The sequence below is a fragment of the Perna viridis genome, chromosome 5 (assembly GCF_037379345.1).
Source record: "Perna viridis isolate PV_CMFRI_1.1 ecotype Kerala chromosome 5, ASM3737934v1, whole genome shotgun sequence".
Classification (NCBI taxonomy): domain Eukaryota; kingdom Metazoa; phylum Mollusca; class Bivalvia; order Mytilida; family Mytilidae; genus Perna; species Perna viridis.
This window is the reverse complement of record NC_142449.1, coordinates 43991358-44013645: the sequence shown is the minus strand read 5'-3', so window position 1 is coordinate 44013645 and position 22288 is coordinate 43991358. Positions and strand designations below refer to the sequence as shown.

The 22288-nt window shown below is 33.4% G+C and overlaps 1 protein-coding gene across 2 annotated transcripts in view; it reads right to left on the bottom strand.

The window, feature by feature from the left end:
• Positions 1–20053, bottom strand: part of LOC148617850 (nicastrin-like) — a 29203-nt gene extending 9150 nt beyond the window's left edge. For both annotated transcript variants that reach the window (XM_088585449.1, XM_088585450.1), the window contains exons 1-13: positions 19966–20053; positions 17409–17504; positions 16133–16256; positions 14821–14957; positions 13852–13994; positions 9169–9423; positions 8753–8914; positions 5573–5791; positions 4522–4691; positions 3323–3500; positions 2206–2293; positions 1281–1429; positions 312–432 (exon numbers count right to left, since the gene is read on the bottom strand). In XM_088585449.1, coding sequence (XP_088441575.1) covers positions 312–432; positions 1281–1429; positions 2206–2293; positions 3323–3500; positions 4522–4691; positions 5573–5791; positions 8753–8914; positions 9169–9423; positions 13852–13994; positions 14821–14957; positions 16133–16256; positions 17409–17504; positions 19966–20020 — 1897 coding nt within the window. In that variant the 5' untranslated portion in view covers positions 20021–20053. The remainder of the gene's footprint in view (positions 1–311; positions 433–1280; positions 1430–2205; positions 2294–3322; positions 3501–4521; positions 4692–5572; positions 5792–8752; positions 8915–9168; positions 9424–13851; positions 13995–14820; positions 14958–16132; positions 16257–17408; positions 17505–19965) is intronic.
• Positions 20054–22288: the final 2235 nt, after the last annotated feature.

The following is a 22288-nucleotide window of genomic DNA, read 5'->3' as shown; positions in this document are numbered from 1 at the left end:
GCAACTATGAATTTCATTACTTTTGTCGTCTGGGCCTTCCAGAGCTAACTTAAGGTGTGTTTACACTTATTGAGGACCTTTTGGTGACCTCTGAAATTATTCACTGTTTATATTTAGGTTATATACTGGAACATTTGTTGGAATTCCCCACATCTGTTCATTTTTTTTATTCTTTTCAGTCAAATTGTCACATGACAAAACCATTCTGTAGGGGTATCGACTTAGTAAATCAAAAATTCATAACTTCTGTGGAAAAAATGTTGTCTCTCACTCAATGTAGTGCAATATTCTATTTATATTAATTGTTATACCATCTTCATCAAACAATGGACTCTCAGCAGTAGTTAGAATTGTGGTACTTTTCACACAAAATGACACCCTCTTAGATGTGTTTGGATTTAATTCTCCCTGCATCCAATAATAGTCATAAACCTACAAGAAATCAGAATTCATATGCAGCTACATTTTTTTAAAGAAGTTAAGTAGCACTCCAGGTAAGAATCATGCAAAATGTGATTCACAGTTGGAAAGCCTACATATTTTTTATTTTTGATATTTTGTTTGAAATATTTTATTAAACAGAAATTTACATGTGCCTTTTCATATAACCCTTGTTCATAGAAGATAAAAATTATATAGAATGTACTGTAGAACTCTGTAAATGACAGAAAAATACAATAGAAACTGTTGGATTTTACATGTGGATTATCTCCTAAGAGCAGACAGATTGGAATTAATAGTTATACATTTCATCATATAGACCTATAAAACAACTTCATAACAAAAATAAAAATGTGTAGCCTTTTTGGGGGTGTATTACATATTACAGGTTCTGCATGATTCTTTCAAAGACTGCTACTTAAAATGTGTTACAAGAAAGAAATAACAAACTCACACATAGTACCCCAACATGCTGAAGATGCATACTTTTTGATGGTGCCAATTTTCACGGTTGAGGTAAAAATTTCTCTCAACTGATCTCCTTGGTCGAAATTTGACTGAGGAAGGCCCATATCTTGTACTGTGAAAATACTATTATTCATGGGTACCAATTTTCATGGTTTTCGTGAGTAGGCCAGACCACAAAAATTGATTCCCAATGAAAAGGAGATTCTGATTGATGTGTATACTGAAAAAAAATAAAAACCACAAATTCATTAATCCACAAACTTGTGTATCTTCCCTAATCCACAAAAACTGGTATCCATGAATTGAAGTACTTTCGCAGTAAGTCAGGTATATTAAATCTAAGTTCCACAAAAAGATTTCTCTGCACTTACCTTATCATTATCAGGTTGTTTACAACTGTCTTCATTGCCATCCACCCTGTCTCCAATAAACATACTTAAAAGTCGTCGCGTCAAACTGGTTACTTGGTTACTGACAGATGTTACACTGACATAGAAAGGATAAGGTAAAGGACTCTCCTCTAAAATAGAAATTGATTGATTGATTGTTGGGGTTTAATGCCCGAGCAGCAATATTTCAGCTATATTCAGGCAATGAACATGAAGCATAAGTAGGTATTATAATACATATCTGTACACAGAGTTCACAAAATAAGTTATTCAGTAAATTAGCATAAAAAAGAAATAATTTCTATCAATTTGTAACTTATTCAGTGATGCAACAACAAGCTGGTTGACATGTTATTAAGTCAAAACATTAATCTCAAAACCTTCAATTATCTTTTTTTTTCCAATATGCTATGCAATTAATTAGAAATGTACATTTTCAAATGATAAAATCTAGACAAGGGGTAAAGCCACCTACCTTGTGGTGGTAATGGGAGGAAGTTCTCTTCTTTTAAATTTCTAAGAGCTTTGGAATTATTGGGAGAAGATATATTAAGGTAGACCTCCATGAACATACTGTAAAAGTATCAATTTTCTACGTGTACTAAGTTTCAACACTTTCACAGTGAACATAAAAGCACAATAAAAAATATCCACAAAATTGACTTTTAACACTATATATTGCTTATCATTTTTTGCAAAAACAAAAAAAACAGCAAAAATTGATACTCACAAATATATCCATTTTACAGGATCTGTGAAAATTATCAACCCCAAAAATTAATATGATGACACTATCTTTCTTCAAATTACTGGGAAAGTATAATCAAAGGTAGATAGCTAATCACAGAATTATTTAGAGTAGATAGCTGAAGGTAGCCTGCTCTGAACATATCATCCTTCCACTTACCAAGAGCTTTGGAATCACTTGGATCTATAACTCTTCTGAACATTTCACAGTGTCTAGATACCAAGAAACAGTATAGCAGTTCATTCACCTGTAAATCAACACAAAATACATTTAAGGACTATCATATTCAAAAGGAAATGAAATAACTCACTTACAAGGTCTTTCACATTACAGATTCTCAATTCCTATTCAACACTCTTCCCCCTAATACCTTAAGTGCTTAATTTACAGATCCACAAGCACTCATACAAGCCTTCAGTCTCTCCTTACTATCTCATTGTAAAGATTTCAAGCATCATAAAAAAAAAACACTTTACAGCCTCGTAAAATTTGAATTAAGCACACTGTTTTATTGAGTTTAGGATGTCTTTCAATCTATCATTTGTTTGCCCAACTTTTGAAATTCTAATCTAAATAATGGATTTTAATGAAACTTCACGGAGTGATTAACCAGCTAATAAATGTCAATGTACACCGTTTAATTTGATTTTTGGTCTGAATGACTTAGGGGTTTCCATAAGTACAAAATGGACTGTACAACTGACTAAGACAGATGATAAAGGTACACACTTCATACCCAGATGCTGTGAAAGTACTATTGTTCATTGGGTACCAATTTTCATGGTTTTTGTGGGTAGGTCAAACCATAAAATCTGATTCCAAATGAACATTGGCAAGATTGCCATTGATGTGCATACTGAAAACTTCAAAACCACAAATTCAAGAATCCACGAACTTGTTTTTCTTCTCTGATCCATGAAAATTGGTATCCATAAATTAAAGTACTTTCACAGTAATATTTATCAAGAGGACGTGAAATTGGTACTTCTCACATGATTCATTTGAGTACTTTTTAAGATATCATACAGATATTGTGCAAATTCACATATTTCGTTATGAAATGGTCCACAAATCAAAAATAGAAAGGCAAAAATTATCAAAACATTTTACAGGCCATCTTTATGTTCCAGAAAACAACTTATCTAAATTGAAAAGAATATGCAAAGGCTGTTTAAGTTTCAGCAGCAAGCAGTACATCACCAAATTAATAACTGCATTTCTTTTTATCTGCATGGTATTATGATCACCTTTCGTAATATAGAATAATGATAACTACCAATTTTTCAGAACTGGTCATGTTCTGTGGAGCATCTTTACCAGTAGAAAGTGTGTACAGGGTTCTGGCTAACATCGTGGATATTCTGGACAAATTTTTAGCCTGTTCTGTCACTATGTTGGAGTCATTACTGTATGCCTCAATAGCTTTGGCTATGTCAAATCTACTGTTGTAATATCTAGGGGAAAAAAAGTAAAATTTCTATACCAAATACTTTATACTTTTAATCATGGAACAAATATCACCACAAACTTTTTCTACTTCAAGTTTTCCTAGTTTGACAGTAAAAAGAGAACACAGAGCCATAAGTCAATGGCACTTCATATTGTATGCAGAGCTTGTTACTATGAAAAATATATATATATATAAAAACGTGTCAGAATATATATATATATAAACATCTCAGAATGTGACGACTCTATTCGCTACACAGGGAAGATATATAAACCTATAGAAAGGTTTGAAAAATTCCTCATGATGTTACAACTATCAAATTTGCAATGCAAATTTTTGGAGGTTTCCTCTGCGGGACTTGAACGCGTACCGCTGTGACATCTATGGCAACACCGCCTGCACAAAGTCCAGCGCCCTAGACTACTCGGCCAGCTATGCTATAAAATATAGCTTTCGCTGACCGGGTCATTCCTCCTCGTAGGATTTAATCTAGGGCTGTAACTTAGTACACAATGTAAGGCCGAGTGGTCTAAGGCGCTGGACTTTGTGCAGGCGGTGTTGCCATAGATGTTGCAGCGGTACAAGTTCGAGTCCCGTGGAGGGAACAACCAAAACTTTGCATCGCAAATTTGACAATTCTGACATCCTTGGGAATTTTTCAGACCTTTTTATATATATATATATTAAATTTAACTTGTTTTTTTTTGTTTCTGTTTTTACAATATCCGAAAACAATATAAGAACAAATTTATAAAAATATCCTTATTTACAGTATACTGGAAAATTTTTTAGTGTCTTTTTGAAGTGTGAAAATAAATTCTGCAAAATATCAAATTAACCCTGTGCTTAAGTACTAAGTGTAAAAGGAAGCATCAGCCAAAATTAGAATCAACTTAATTTTGTCAGGTACTTACCTCCTCAAAATCGCAAAATATTACAAGGAACAAAATAACCTTGTATACGACAGAAACATTGCATATACAAGTTAATAAAACTTTTAAATAACAATTCTATGTAAACAGTACTTGTTTGTGTAGCTTTTTTCATGATCTGTAAATACTACTGCAGGAATGTTCTCCTCTCGAAGGAACCTCTGCACTGAGGCAGGAGGAAGAGGTTGAGTATAATTGGTATTTTCCACTCTGACATTCAGATCACTTGAAATCTTCTGGATCACACCAACCATCTTTTCAACCTACAATTCCAATATGATGAAAAGTAAAACATTGTCACTGCTTTTAAATGGAATTTTATAAATGGGTATTAATGAGATATGATTTGTGTATTTACCTATGTGTCTTAGCACTGAAGCTGTAACTTCCACATTGCTGATCTGTTTACCTTAAGTACAAACAAGTACTAACATACAATAATTTTGCCATATGGCCATTGGCGGATCCCAATTAGCCCTCCCTTTGCTTGAAAAGTTAGGTTGTTAATACAGAAAATATTTAAAATCAATCGAGCATACTCCATTTGGCCAGTCAGTGCCACCTCTCCCACCTCAGAATTTCTGGATCCACCAATGAATACATTATATCTGCCTATAATACCCATGAACTATGTGATTTTCTAAACTTAATGTATGGGGATTTCCATTCAGATTTACAATCTTTATTCCATAATTTTTTGTTCTCACAAATTACAGATAGTACTGTCGTGGTAAAACTGTTGCGTTTGGTGGACTACTACAGAAAAAGGGATACCCCATAAAACAATAAAATTTTAAACGAAAATGTAAATATACAAATTTTTGATGGGTGTAATTTTCATGATGTGCCGGGCAGAACATAAATTAAGTCAAACATGACCAAATTAAACAAGTAAATATTTGCAAATTTAGTGAGAATTAATTCCACGTTTACAGGAAGTTAAATAATGATACAACAACACTCTAGTGATATATTTCTTAAAAATTCAGTTCCAATAAAGCCCAAGTTTGTTCCACAGATATATTTCTTTACACAACCCCAAAAACAAATTAAACAGGAAGACCCATGTATAAAGCCAGCTTCATGGCTTTTAGAACTTTACTTTCCTATTAAAACAGAATACATGTTTATATCATTTCTTTACCTCTTTGGATATATTGTCATCTTTTTGGCTGACTGGATCAGTATGCAGCCAAACACTTCCATTGTCACGGTAACCCAACTGATTGACCTCTACAAAGTGTGATATATGACTGAGGTCAACACGATGTAGTGTACTCTTCCCAGTCTCCTCTTTCATTGGAAAGGCACCATTTTTCATATCATATACAGTTCTCGAAGAACCAATGTAATCAAATGCTTCCTGCAAAAAAATATAAAACAGTGATGTCTTTTATATTTTAAAAAGTACCTGTCCACATGTAACACAGACACTGTCAATAGTAAAGTGATTCATGGTGTAGAAAAACCCACCAAACAAAGGGTGGTTTTTCAGTCTACACATGCTATATTTTTACACAACAATAATCATTTCAGTATTCAGATTTGCACTTCTGAGAAAATCAAACATTCATCTCCCACTAAAATCAACCAAATGGAATCAAATCAAGAACAACAACTCTTGCAAAGTGCCAATTTAAAAGCACAGCAACCAAATGGAAAACTATGACTTGTTATGTGATCAGTAACTGTTTCTGAACCAGAAATGAAACTGAATTTGGTGGGTTTTTTGACATGCATGAATCACCTTCTGTCTGGTTTTTGACAAGCATGAATCACCTTCTGTCTGGTTTTTTGACATGCATGAATCACCCTCTGTCTGGTTTTTAGAAAGTTAATAGATTATGCTTCATGGCTATTACTCTTCCACTTATTTTAAGAGGATTGGTTGTAGCTTTAACAGAAATGTAATAATACATGTAAGTAACCATGGTTTTTCTAAAATATGGAGGTACTTAGTAATAATTGCTTTGAAAAAGAAAGGATTATTTCATTTCAAAGACTTTCAACGAAAACAATGATAACAAGAGGCTCACAGGAGCCTGAATTGCTCACCTGCTTAGAGTTTATGTTTCAAGGGTAATAAATTTAACAAGGAGATGTTCAACAAATTTGACTCAAGAAGACTTTGGTAGGACTTATCATAAGGATCAATTTAAGTAATTGAAAGTTTCTTTCTATCTATCATAGGCTTCAAGATATTGGCTGAAAACAGTAACTAGAGGCTCAAGAGAGCCTGAATCGCTCACCTGATTAACCATTTGCTTATTTGAAAAAACTTAAGGAATGAGACAGGTGAAGTTAAAATCAACTAAATTGTCAAATGCAGGAAATGCTTTTCATAGCATTTTCATGACCTGAACCAGAATTTTGCTAAAGGCAACAATTTTTTAATTTTTTTCAAAAACCTGTCTTATGACCCCTAAGTTCCATTTTTATTATAGGCAGCCATATCTATTCACGGATTAAAAATCACAACAGTCATTTTGAGCACAATACACAAAAGAACTATTATGCTTATTTTCATTCAATGATCAATTTTAGAGAAGAAGATTTTCAAAGTTGTACATGTGAATAATAAACAACAAAAAAACTGTTTCATACATTAGTCAATGAATGGTTTTGAAAATTTCGGCATAGGTCCTTCTCATAATGCTTCACAATTTTACCCATGCCAGAAATTTGGTAAAGGCAACGGTTTTTGGGTTATTTGCAAAAAACTGCCATCTGACCCCTATGTTCTATTTTTAGTAATGTCGACCATGCTTTTTCATGAATCAACATTCTCGACGGTCAATTTGTGTGGGATACCCTAAGGAACATATATGCCAACTTTCATTGAATTCTGTGCAATGGATTTTGAGGAGAAGATTTTCAAAGTTGCACATGTGAAAATACAAAAAAAACTGTTTCTGGGGCTGTAACTCCTACATCAGTTGACCAATCATTTTGAAAATTTCGGCATAGGTCCGTCTCATGATGCTAAACAATATTACCCAGCCAAAAATTTGCTAAAGGCAACGGTTTTTGAGTTATTTGCAAAAACTGCCATCTGACCCCTATGTTCTATTTTTAGTAATGGGGGCCATGTTTTTTGATGGATCAAAAATCCCCACATCAGTACTATGCAGGATATCACAAGGAACATTCATACCAAGTTCGGCTTCAATTGGTCAAGTAGTGTCAGAGGAGAAGATTTTTGAAAGAAATAACATTAAAAATAGCAAAAATTGTTTAAAAAGGGCAATAAATCCAACATGGCTAAACGGATAAAAACCAAAATTTGACGAGAGATAGATCTCACCATGCTGAAAACTTTTATCCAGTCAGAATTTAGGCAAACTTAACAGTTTTTGAGATATATTCAATGAATATAATGTCTGACCCCTATGTACTATTTTTAGTAATGACGGCCATGTTTTTCATTAACTTCAAAAATCCCCACATCACTTCAATGCAGGATACCCAAAGAAACATTCATACCAAATTTGGTTTCAATTGGTCAAGTAGTGTCAGAGGAGAAGATTTTTGAAAGAAATAACATTAAAAATAGCAAAAATTGTTGAAAAAGGGCAATAACTCCAACATGGCTTAACAGATTAAAACCAAAACTTGAAAAGAGATAGATCTCATCATGCTGAACATTTTTACCTATGTCAGAATTTAGCTAAACCTAACGGTTTTGGAGATATATGTGGAAAACTACTGTCTGACCCCTATGTTCTATTTTTAGTAACAGCGGCCATGTTTTTCGATAAATAAAAAATCCCCAAGACAGTTCTATGCAGGATAGCCCAAGGAACACTTATACCAAGTTTAGTTCTAACCAGTCAAGTAGTTTCAGAGGAGAAGAGTTTTGTACAGAAAATTTTCAATAGAATCATAGAACAATGAGGTTTTTGATACTGTAAATGTATTAATTTTTGCAAATTCTGTCAAGTAAACATATTCGTGGGTATCCATTTTTGTGGTTTCAGAAAATGTTGATTGTTAAATGGTAATAAAATCAATTTCTTGGGTATTATTTTTCGCGGTTTTCTGTCTATCGCGAAAATAGCGAAAATTAGAACACCGCGAAATTAGTACATTTACAGTATCTGCCCTTGAAATGTTCATTTTCAGTGCATTTCAATGAAATTGTAACTCAATGGTCCAGCATGATGTAGAAAATCTTGTCTGTTTTCCTTGATTCTGATGGTGCAAATAGTCAAATTACACTATTAAAGTGATGGGTTTTTTCATATCATGTCTCAACTACTGCCTGATTCTTACAGGGACTGACCCTTAAACTTTAAAGTAGGGGTAAACTATAAGACTATCTTACCCCTTGAAAAAATGCAAACAAAACATCTTTAGCATCAGTTCTATTGAAAATGTCATCTTTGAACTTTGCCAAGGCCTCAGCAGCAGCAAGCAGTCCCACAATGCCTGTCACATGGTTATCAGCACTTGGATATATATTCTCAAACATTGAAAATGAATCCAGCTAAATTGAGAGAAAAAAGAAAAAAATGTATTAAAGGATACATCTCATACATGTTTTAAAAGTATGTGTATCAAGAGTTGACAATTTTTTTTATAAATAAAATGTATTAAACAAATTTTGTGCGATTTTCTCGTGAAATTCACTTTTAATACAAATTTTATTTGAGCTCTTTTTTTACAATATTTGCTCAATTCATAAAAATCATGTGCATGAAAATAATGTGTGAAAAAAATTTGCTGTTGGGAAATACAAACCCTTGCTGCCGCTACAATCACAGATTTAGAAGGATAGGGTTCATTATTTGGGACTGCTTTGATTGTTGCTATGACATTATCATCTCCCAATGGATCACAATATGTGTCTGGATTTAGATTTGTAGGAACCTGCGTCCTACGATAGCATGTACGAGAGTCTTTAGCCCCAGACATAGCATCTTTGAGCTCTACAGCACACAAGGGATATTCCCTCACACTACCATCTGCTAAAGGTTTATTATATTTTTCATAGCACTGAAATGTAATAAGAATATGAAAAAAACATTTTGCAAATACAATTGCAGGAATAATAAATGTTAGGCCTTTTTCTGGACAAATAGACATCCAATATAATTCAGTTAAAACAAAATACCACCAGACTAATGGACATGTCAGGTAAAAATGCCATTTTTTAATTACATATACTGAGGAAAAGAGTAATATCAGAGGTTTGGTCTGGCAATACCAGAATATTTCATTTAAAATTAAATGCACAATATTCAGTCAGGGGTTCAAATTAAAGCAGCAGCCTGGGTATATAAGGGTTGCATCCCTTGCTTTTCAAAAATCTTATTGAAACTGGCAGGGTTAAGATCAGAGAATATAATTTTAGAATATCATGAGCTAGAAGCAGATTTTATTGACAATCTTTGTCTCAAATGTTTCTACCTTAACAATAAACAAATTGTGAAACATATTTCCTATTTGATCAATATTCCTAGAGAAATTACATTTGCAAAATCTGGAGAGGACACAATTTTGTACAGATTTTGAATTTAGTAGGAGGAGTTTGGTATCAGCTGTTTTTGTTTGTAAACAAATGCACATGCAAGTTAGTGTTTACAGGCATGCTTCGCGTACCTTGTTAGCAGTACATGTAATTTTCGCCTTATTCCAACAAATTAATACTGATATCAAAATCCATTAACACATATCCAAAGAATATAATATGTCAGCAAATAAGTTGTTACACAAAAATCAATCTATTCTAATATACTGCAAGTGAAAAGTCGATCTAAATAACAGAGTTTCATATTTAACACTATAGCAATTTTCAAAACCATCTGTGCCCCATGTATGGCTTTAACTTAGAATTTGGATAAAGTTCTCTCACAAGATTTAAAACACAGATAGGCATAACCTCTCTCCTCACAACCACTACTGAGTCATCTACTCTATCTCTATTAAGAAGACGACTTTTTTTCTGAGATACTGCTCATGACTCCTACCTCCTCTATTCTGCATCATTCTCCAAAATAGTTTGTATTTGGTTTTCCTAATAGCATTATTTCTAATGTGAGCCCTTTGCCCTTCACCTAGCCAACTTTGCCTGTTTATAGTTACACATGGAGTACAAAAACATTCCCAACACATATCCCAATCTACTTCATGCTGAATGTCTTCCTGATGGTTTGGCCCACTTTCAAAAGTTTGCAGGTCAACTTGTTGTTCTTCAGACTCATTTCTGTTGGTGTTTTCAGCTGGTTCCTCGATTCAGCAATTTGTCATCTGATTAACTTCATTAAAATCCCAATTATTGTGATTGAAAAAAGCTTGTATAGCTAATCTTTGTTCTTCAGTAACAGCCAAAGAAAGCACACTTGCATTCTGCAGATTTTCCATTTTCACTGACTTTTACAAAGTTTAAGTGTCATCATTTACTGAAGTGGGTCAGAATCAACTTTATGGGCATTTTGGGGTTATTCTGTGGGTAAAAGTGTCTGTAAAATTTACTATGAATTACTTGTTGACCAAAGATTACCACGTGTCAATTTATTTATCATTGTTCGTAAAACTTTATTTTCTCGGCAGATTATTTTTTTTTATTCTTAGGCAATTTAATTAAAACCTATCATTCTCTCTAATGAAACAAAAATGCATGACCTTTGACAACGAGGTTATAGAAGGATAGAGATTTTTTTAATCATTATCCAAATCCTCAAAACATTGCAACAATCAATCAGATAGGAGGATATACCTGTCAATAATAAAATGTTTCAAAAGGTAATGATGATCCTGACAAAATACATTGATTAATATAAATAAAATGCATTACTATAAATTCCTTGATGGCCCCATGTTTTAGTGGGAAATTTGTAAATGTCACAGTTTGGAGGGAAATTTTGAATAAATGAAAATAAATGTATCATCATGGAAGCACTACCTCTTCAGAATATTAATATAAATAATGAAAATAATCAACGACCAGAAAAAAGGAAATATGCAAAAGATAATTTTGAAAGTGTCAAGAAGAGAAATATTGCCAGAAAAGATAAAGCAAAACCTATTGATGGAAAAATTAATTTTACATGTGAATCGATTGATGAAAAAGACCATATATATAAAATGGCCAATGACATCAAGTGTGCCACGGGTGGTGGAAATCCTAATAGAACAACAAATAAAGACGTGCTTTTAGAAGTATTTTCGTTTTATATGAGAAATAAACTAACACAAAAGTTGGACCCTGAGAACCAAAATGATGAGGAGGATGTTCCATTTTTAGACTGTTCGTTTACAGCTTGTGATATTGATGCATCCCAACAACAGCTTTTTATAACTGGTGAAAAGTCTATAGAAAACCTCATTCAGAGAGTAACACGGGAAAATCTGCAAGAGCAATTTATTTGTCAAATCAACTGATATAAAAGGACATGTTGGAGTTTGCAAACTTAGATGTGAAGACAAACAACATGATCTACTTTGGTCTTCTTCATCCTACCTTGGTGACAAATTTCTTTGTAACCTTCGGATGGCTCATGCCGCCATGGATTTTATGTCTCTGGTATTTTATCAAACCAGTATTCAAGATTCTGTCAGGCCTCAAATATTGGATGTATTGGCGAAATTACCCTAAATGGAATATTTCAAAAATATTCACCAGTGGTAGAAGGTTTAGTAAATGAGTCATGTAAAACAGCACTTCTCGAAGAAATTGCTTCCTATGAAGAACTTCAAGAGGGCATTGACATTGTTACTGATGCTAGGCATGGAACTAGGAAGAACTCCACGTTTACTGATGTTGTATGTCTTGGTTCTAGAACTCACAAAGTGTTACATGTCGAAACTATTTCTAAAGTTGATTGTCAGAGTGCACAGAAACACGAACTGATTGAAACAGAAAGAATATACGAGTATTTTAACAATTTACATGATGAGTATGAAGTAAAAATCCGTGTTCATTGTCATGACAGAAATACAAGTGTGAACAAATTCATAAGGAGCAATGGAATGGATACTAAATCTACAAATGATACTTGGCATGCAACAAAAAACATTGCAAAGGAAATTAAATCAATTTGCACAGGGCCAAAGTACAAAGAGGGACAAACTTGGCATCCCGAGTTAGCAGATAAAAGTGCCAGTATCAAGACTCACATTTAGTGGGCAATGAAAAGTTGTAATCAAGATCCTACAAAACTTAAATTAAGTATACTGAATATTGTAGAACATTATAAAAATAATCATGAACACTGCAGTGAATTATCAAAATGTAAAACAGAACTGAAGTATGAGCCATAAAAAAATGTGATTTCTGATCCAAAGGCAGAAATGTTACTTGGACGAGCGTTAATGAACACTCAAGTGTATAAATCACCTGTAGATTATATTCACTGCATGGACAGTTATTATGTTGAAAGCTTCAACAATGCTATATTGCAGTATCATGACAAAAGGATAAACTTTTCCCAGCACGTTTATGTACTACGGACTAATCTAGCTATCTTAGATTGGAATGAACACGTGAATAGGGAAGCAACATCAACAAAAACTGTGCAGGATGCTAAAAATCCAAGGCAACAAGTAGATATAAAAGTGCTAAAAAGAAAGGCATATAACATGTGGTCAGAAGTATGGTGTAAACTAGTTAAAGCATATCTAGATTAATAAAATTGGAAAGACATAATTCATTTTTCAATTGAAAAGGTGATTCAGAACTATTTCTTTATGTAGCAAACAATAATTAACTCTAAATGTCTAAATGTGCAAGTTCCCCAATCAGGCTGATCGGATGTTGCTGGTTTAAATTTCTACAGTGAAAGATCCTAAACTTTTCTGAGTTTCAAATCAGAATGGCCCACTTGAGAACCAAGAGTCCTCAAAACACTTTTTATGAAAAAAGGTGGATGTTTCCCAGACCTAAAACCGCACATATTTGAGCCTCTACATACATGTGGTAACCATATAAAAAATTAAGTATCTTTCTAAGTGCTTGTTAGCAATAATTAATGTATCATCTAAATGTGTAACAAAAATGAGTATGACAATAATTATGAATCAGCTGTTAGTCTAGTGGCATTTTTACCACCAGTTTCTCATGGTAGCATCCCCTACTCCAGCTGAGAAATCTGTCAGCTGTATGTCAGACATTAAGTGATCCCAGCCATATAATTTTGCAAAATGGGGATGGTAAAATGTTTCAAAAAGGCTCAACTCGAAAACAATATTTTGGATTTGACTGAAAATTGCTCTTAACCTATACTTCATGTCACTAAACAACTGTACTAAGATTTTTTCATTGATTCGGTCTCAAGTTATCATCTTGAAACATTTAGGGGACTGACAAATGGACACAAAATTATTTGAGAGGCATCACATAATACCTTGCCACTTTGTGTGATGGGGTAAAATAAAGGGAGATAACATGAGTAAAAATAATGTTCTCAACTTGTTAATACATACATCAACCATAATTTCAACTTCTGTCTGGTTAATGACAGCAAAGATGGGGAATCTGTGGAAATCTTCAAACATTAAACTTTCACCAACTGAATTCCATGTTACCTGCTTACAATGTTTATACTGTGGGTCATTATTATATAGTCCTGAAAAAAGAGAAACATACAGATTTTTTAAATTCTCTGAATATAGCTGAAATATTGCTGCTCAGACGTTAAACCCCAACAATCAATCAAATTCTGCTTGAATTTCTACATATACATGTATATGTTTGACTTTAGGGTGTGTGTGATTTCTGATGTGGGAAGGTTGTTCATAAACTTCACGCAAGACTTTCCTATGTAAATCAGAAAAATTTTTCAAGTGGACAATTTTTTCTCTGAAATTAAAATTCTCATTCACAATTTTTAGTGAGTTTTGTGAATGTTGTCTCTGTGTATTTTAATTTTTGTCTTTCTTGTTGTGAGTCAGTAAATATGCTCTTGAACATGTTTTTGTCTATGAATACGACCTCTTTTATTTACACTTCAGTCCTTTTGCTTTTCATAACGGAAAGAACCTTAATGAGGTTTGCTGACGGAAAGAACCTTAATGAGGTTTGCTGCTCTATTTAAGATTAACAAGGATTTCAAACGGTTGTGAACTTTTTTAAGATCTTTGATGTTAGAGCAATACAAGCAGAGAACACAGATAGGCCAGTGTGCTCGTTTTTGGGACATTAACAATTTTGAAATTTTGGAGAGAAAAGGATTTCTCTAGATTTTCAACAAACAAGGATTTCATAAAAACTTTCCAAATAACATTTTAAGGTGTGTTTAATGAAATTATGAAAAGAAAAGTGGGGGTCAATCTGCAAAAAAATATAAATGCTATGAAATGGATAAAACCAGAGGAGTCAGAAAATCTAACAAAAATGGCTGAACATGACTAGTGAACACCCTTAAGCACAGATCACTGTGTAAATAAACTTACCATATCCATCATTTGGGCATGTCTTATCAGGAGAGAAGCCATCTGGAGGAAATGGTGTCAATGTCTCATTCTTTAATACATGTATAACAACAATTCCATTAACCTTCCCTGAGTTCTTCAATTTCTTTATGAAATCACTGCAATGAGAAAGAATTACATGCTCTACTGCACACATAGGTGAAGTAAATTACAGATGCATTTGAACTTCTGATTTTATGTACATGTGTTTGATTAAGAATAAGTACATTTTAATTTAGAATCATGTTTTATTTAAAATAAGTATTTGCAGATAAATTTATGGGGATTTATTTTCGTTGATTTGTTTTACCGACGAAATAAACGAAATGAAATCCACTACGAAAATTTCTGCTTTTACAGTAGATTTTCATATTTCACTGATTGATTGTTGGGGTTTAACGTCCGAGCAGCAATATATCAGCTATATTCAGGTGATGAACATGAAATGGATGATCAAAGGAACATGAAATGATGATGAAATAAAATGTGGGATGGGATACAAAGAAAATGGGGTAGACAAATTTTGATTGCCACTGGAAATAGGGAGAGATGGGTAGGGTCAGGCAATTTAGCCTCTTGTGACGGAGCCATATGGTTCCTACTCTGGGAGAATACCACAGACGGGTTCTTTAACATGCGAGGAGTGTGGCATCTTTCCCAACATGTTGCACAACTATGGTTTGCGGTCAGGTTTTCCGTATTTTGGCCTGACAATCCCAGCATGTAACATGTCAGGGTTACCCCATTCCACCACCTGGGGCACACAACCCAGTTGCTCTGTGGGCAGAGTGCCCTAGCCCCTGGCTAGGGTTCTGAGCAATATTTAGTCACCTTTTATGACAAGCTTAGCGCTGCTGCAGGCCTATTCTTTTGACACCCAGACCTGCACAGGGCTTTTCTTTTTTCTTTTCAAATTTCAACAAGCCATAGTTGTTTCATAAAATATCTCAGTCAGTTACAAGAATTACATGAATCAGGACTTGACTATCTATGAAAAACTCTAAACCTATCTTGAAAAAACACAAATAAATGTACAGTGAAATCTATCTAAACCAAATCCGTCATGGATTGAAATATTACAATTCCATTTTAGGTAAGCATTTTGTTTTCTCAGCTCTAAAATGTATGCAAGATACTTTTAACGGCAAACTAATGTAAAAAAAACATTCTCATGTTTACTGTTTACTGATATGTGGCTGTGTACCAATAAACAGAGAGCAAGTGATTCAGATTTAGATTTTTTGGTTTACTCTGGGTTTTGTTTAGACAGATTTCACTGTGTAAAACAACTTACATGTTAAACCATAAAGAATTCAGCATAACAATGTATGGAGCATTGGGAGCCTTTGTCAACAGCCAATCAGTGTCATTTTCACTTGTGATATGATGGAGAATTCCTACATTCCCTTTAGTTTCAGCTAAAAAACAGACAGTTAGGTTCTTATAATAAACATTTTCTATTTACATGTAACTGCTTATAACTTTGGATGTTAAGCACATAAACCATTCCAAATAAAAGTAAAATTTGTATGGAACATGATTGGAATGGATTTCCTTTCATTGTGTGTCTTTTTAACAGTGTATTTTATTAAGTACAAAGAAAAGACTACAGCAAAATGTTGTAATGGAAAATAACTCAGACATGTTTTCAGGTTTCACTTTAATACAAATGTACCATCATCAATTCAAATGCCCACCCCTCTATGTACATGTAGTACCAAAACACACAAAAACCTTGATCTATGCATTGTAAGTGCATAATAAAAGTGTATGTTGATCAAAAGTAGATAAAATTAAGCTGAGAATGTGCACTTTAAAATATATTTGTAATTTACTACAAAAATACATGAAAATTGTTTACATGTGTGAGTAATTTGCCGCCATGCTGTCACTAGTAGTGTTAGTAAGCATAAAAGGTAAAAATGTGGATTTTCAGTATTACCTATTCAAGTAAATTTTGTGAAAAACTTCTACGATCATCATACCATTAATATAATGATTTCAAAAAGCCTTATTTTGCCAAGCTTTGCAATGGTATGCAACTTCAAGATGTCATTTGTCCTGGAAATTCACAGTGAAACTTTGAAAATTACTTTTTTGACACGTAAAGTTATGGAAACATTGCAAGTGGTTAGTGAGACCTGAAACTTAAAAAGTTTAACAATTGGTACATTGTATATCAGACTACTGTTTGCTATTATTTTAATCTTTTTTAATGAACACTTAAACAAGCAAATTAAATCACAATTTGGAAAAAATTATGTGCCCCGCCCCCACGACTTGTTTTAACCTTTGTATGGAACTGTGCTAAGTAAGAGATTTTTTTCTCTGTTCAAGAAATGTGCTAAAAATAGAACCATTTTTTTCCTCACCAATTACAGGAAAAATTTTGGTGATGGAAAGTTATGAACAAGATTCCAATTTCCTTTTGGCATTTAGAAAACTGAATTTCTGAAAGAGCTTTTTAATTTTCAAAAATAGCTTGCTGTTGAAAGCTAGTTTTCATTCTGAGCTCTTCCATGGAAACCTTAAATTTTCAAAACTCCTAGAACAATGGTAATGATACTTACATGAGCATCCTATCTGATGAGTCCCATTCATACGTCTAAAACAGGCCTTTCCTTGGATTTCTATGTAAGTCTTGTTACTTATTCTATTGCCATATCCTGCAAAACATAACTTAAAGTACAATATAAAAATCATTAAAAATGTAACTCTCTCTCTCTCAATTTAAGTTTCTGGAAATTTTGTCAGAAAAATTCATTTTCCTTCATTTTGTCAGTCTCCAAGACCAAAATTCATATACCATACACATGTATCCGATAGATTTTATAAATATATATCAGTTAAAGATCAAAGAGCAAATTAAACATGACTTTGAAAAAAACTAAGTTGCACTGAAGAAACCCAAATAAATTGTGTATATAAGAAAAGGTATCTGTTAAAATGCAAAAATATAGTACACATATTGTATATTGTTACTTATATTCATGACAAGGCTCTAGGATTCCTGTTTCCCGTCATCGGTTGAAAGTAGAATTTACATATGGGAAAGTGCATTTGCGAGTATGACCTACCCATGGGAAAGTAATAAATGTATCAGAGAAAGGTTTATTTTAAAAAGTGTTTGCCTTGCCGGCTATTCAAATGTCTTTTTTTTTGGTCAAAATGAGTCATTGGGCTTACTTTTTGATATAATAAACTGACCACCTAGAGATAAAATTATATGTATGTAAACTCGTGTCAACATCAAGAACCAGATTGCTTTAGGGTGTTTTCCATTCCAGGAACCAAGAGTCACGACAGTTCAGAAAGAAAAATAAAAAAAACTTGGAATCGGAAACAGAAAGTGATTCCATAATCATTTAGACATTGAGAAAAGCTATTATCTTGATTTTGTAAGAAAATAAATTAACCCAAAAAAGTTTCAGCTTGGAAATGGTGAATAATTCAACAGACAACAAAAGAGTTGTACTGGGATTTCACAAACTTTGATTTAAGTTATTTTCTAAAACAAAATCAGGGAATGTGCAATATGAATAGGGAAAGTGATTTTTACAACTTCAATTTTCATGGAAAGTTGTCTTTAAAAAAAATCTTGAGCAGAGGCTGGGTATTAAATTGTCTGTTTTTGTAAAAATTTGGTAATTGGTACTATGTATTTTATATTAAATACAGGCCCCAAAGCCACAAAACTTGAAAAATACTAAAGTCAGGTCAGTCCAAGAATATTCTTTACTTCTATAGTCAAGTGTTATATACAGAATCATAGTATCAGTCTCCCATCCATTAACTTGTGCTTGTAATTATTTTTGTAAAGTTTTATATTGGTTCATGTGCATTGTCTGCAAATTTATGGGTAAATTAGAAGTTTTTTACTTCATTTCATCCAGCTTTTGATGATGATAAAACATTTTTTTTGAAGTTCATAAGGAAGTAAAAGACGGTTGATTAAATTGATTAAATTTTAGGATTGGCAGTGGCTGCTCGTCCACGCATTCTTGGACGGGGAGCCTCTACAGGCTAATCATCCACACGTCCGATTTGATTCTATAACACACGGAATAATGATGGAATTGGTTCATTCACGTTAGTAATGTGGAAATTGTGAGAAATTCATTTATACAAATATATAATCACAAAATGATACAAATACAATTTAAATCGTAACTGAAGTAACAAATAACAATTAAAATTCTTTTAGAATTAATACAAAACATACATTTAACAAACTTGGAAGACTACTTTAAACTAAGTTTGCACATCAAGAACGATTGTTCTGTTGCATGTCAGGCAATTCAGTCAGACCAAAATGCTGCCATTCCAGACGGCAGATTTGAAGCATATCCATTCGCACTGGTCCTTCTTGTAGAAACCAAAATTTTAAGAACATTTCATGCATTTTTTAATATGTGGGATATTTGATATTTTTGGCCAAGATTTAACTGATTATTTTTAAACATGCATCCACTTCGGCACCAGTCATCATAAATTGTGTGACTTGTTCTGTGACTGACCAACATAAAATCCATCCATTTTCAAGCACAGGGACTTGCTCCCACCAGTTTTATGCAAACAAACTAGCACATAACACAAACAGAAAACTGTTCAGTTTATTAAATTTGAACACAGTTTGCGATGACATTAATATTTGTACATTAATTTTGCGGATAAGTTCGACAACATTTCCGTAACGAATCGACATTTCTGGCATGATTCCACATGTTTTTGACACAAACCCTATATGTGGACAATTAGCCTGAAGAGGATCCCCATCCACGAATGCTTGGACGAGGAGCCACTGCCTTTAGGATTCGAGACTAGAGGTTTCTTTTTGTTTGGACAATCTCTGGTAAGTCAGTACAATGCATCAATGTGTAAATACTGACAAAATTGGAAACATTAAGCCATCACAATTATCATATTCAATATCTGTTTTGTTTGCTTTGATTTGTCTGATTTATATGGTGAGGAAATTTAATGGCAGGAGGTAATATTGGTTGAGTCATCGTCACATTGTTTTATCTTTTAACAATCACAGATATACGACCCCTGATGGTGGTTTTATTACGGTTATGTACATGTTAAATAATTGAGTGTCATTTTAACATCAAAATACCCCGTTACCTATAGAAAACATTAGCAAAACAATCGAGAAAGAAAATACATCTCTCGTTTCCATTTCACCGATGTAAACTTCCGGATGGGGTACGAAATTGTCAGTTCGTCCCCTCAAGAGTCGACCCTTTTACACATTATAAAATTCGATATTTTTAATAAGAAACATGTTTTGAAATGCATGTTTACAGAAAATAAAATAAGCAAAGAAAAAGTCAAACGCACTTGTTAAAAAAGCAGACTAATGTCTAAGATGAATGTCTAACATGACTCGTGTGCGTGTGAACTTAGTGCGTATAGAATGATCTAGAATGTCATCCTGGGACAAAAACCAGACATGGAAAACATACACAACAAAGAACATAAAGTAACTAAAATCATACATACAAAGTGACAAAAGCAAATGAGCAACTCGGATTCCACTAAAAACTGGGAGCATGGACCAGGTGCACCGGTAGTGTAAGCGCCCTCTGCTTTTGTAGAAACACCTGCCGAGTTGTTCATAAAAAGTCAAGTCCGAGGTAGAAGAAAGAGGAAAGGAAAACTATGACACGTTGAACAGATCAGTTTTCATGGCGCAGATGGATACACCGTAACGATCCACGAGTTCATGATGACGACCACAAAACTTCTGTAGTGATGACTTCAATCTTGTAGCAACATATAACCCTCTTCCAGAAGCCTATTCGTCAGAATTCTAGTGCGATACAAAAAGTCTACGTAGTTTCGGCAAGCTCTGGCATAACGTATGAGTTGTGATATGAACACTCCATACGCAGGTGCCGAAGGGATGTTGCCACAGATGAAACTGGAAAGTTGACAATTCTGAATGAAGTCATCACGTTTGTCGTAAAGTTTGGCAAATAGTTCTCCTTTACCGTCGATTTCTAATTGTAGGTCCAGATATGAGGCTGACTTCACAGTGTCTGTAGTATCCTTTATCTCAAGTTCTTTGGGGATAGATATGATGTATAAAAGCCCCAAAATTGTTTAAAGATAATACGTCATCTATATAGCGGAAACTGAAATTAAAGGGTCTAGCTAAACGATATTATTTCTTTCGGATCAGAAAGTCAGCCTCATAAGAGTGAAGGAATCGGTCAGCATGTAGAAGAGCACAGTTTGTTCCCATTGGAATGCCGACCGTTTGTTGAATAACGTGTCCACCAAACTGGACAAATATGTTGTCGATTAAAAATTCCAGCATTTTGTAAACATCTTCTCTGTATATTTGTAAGATGATTTGGCATTATTTCTTACAAAGTATGAAGACTCTCTACCAAGAACTATATATTTGTATCTATGTGTACCATCTTTTTTGGGAAAACAACGATGTATAATGTTTTTAAGTCGGGATTTTAACTGAGTATGGGTAAAGTGTTTGCAGTCCTACAAAATGTTTAGAAATATCATATTCCCTGTACAATTATGTTAATTTGATTAAAATTCGTATTTTGTCAGTTTCTGGACCTATTCATTGTAAAAAAAACAACAGAAATTGACTCAGAAACTGAAAATAAATAAAAATAATAAATAAAAACGAGTTTTAATCAAATAAACGAATTGGACGGAAATATTGGTTCTTGGAAAAGAGGGGGGGGTCGAAATCATCTGTGGTTAGGCATAATGTAATTTCAATTTTATGAATTTCTATCCTTTTTTGCCCAGTATGCTTGGTCTATCATTGATATAATGAGTATTCAGGTTCATATCTAAGTCATGTGACATGAAGTCATTTGAATATTGAAAAGTGTCAACTGACCACCTCACCATAATTTCTAACAAAACTGACAAATCTTCGAAACTTGAACTACCATCGTTGGCAGTTGAAATAAATTTAAGTAGCTTTGTCTTTCTAAAAATCATGCAAAATATATTTAAAAAAATGTGATACACACCAAAAAAAGGCTACATTTTTTTCATTTTTGTAATTGAGTTTTTTATGGGTCTATATTATGAAATATGCAATTATACATTCCAATCTTTCTGCTCTTAGGAGATAATCAACACTGAATAATACAATAGGTTCTATTGTATTTGAGTGTGATTTACATAGTTATCTCTCTTAGTTTTGAAATCTGCATTCTATATAAATTTATCTAATAAGAACACAGGTTATATGAAAAACCGAATGTTAATTTCTGTTTACTATGGCAATTCAAACAAAATATCAAAAATAAAAATATGTAGGCTTTTCAGCCGTGAATCACTTTTGCATGATTCTTAGCGGGAGTGCTACTTAAAAATCACGCACAACTCTTTGGTGACAGTGTATTTGACGCATAAACCACGAAAAATGAAACCAACAAAAACTAGCAAAACTAATTCTTTT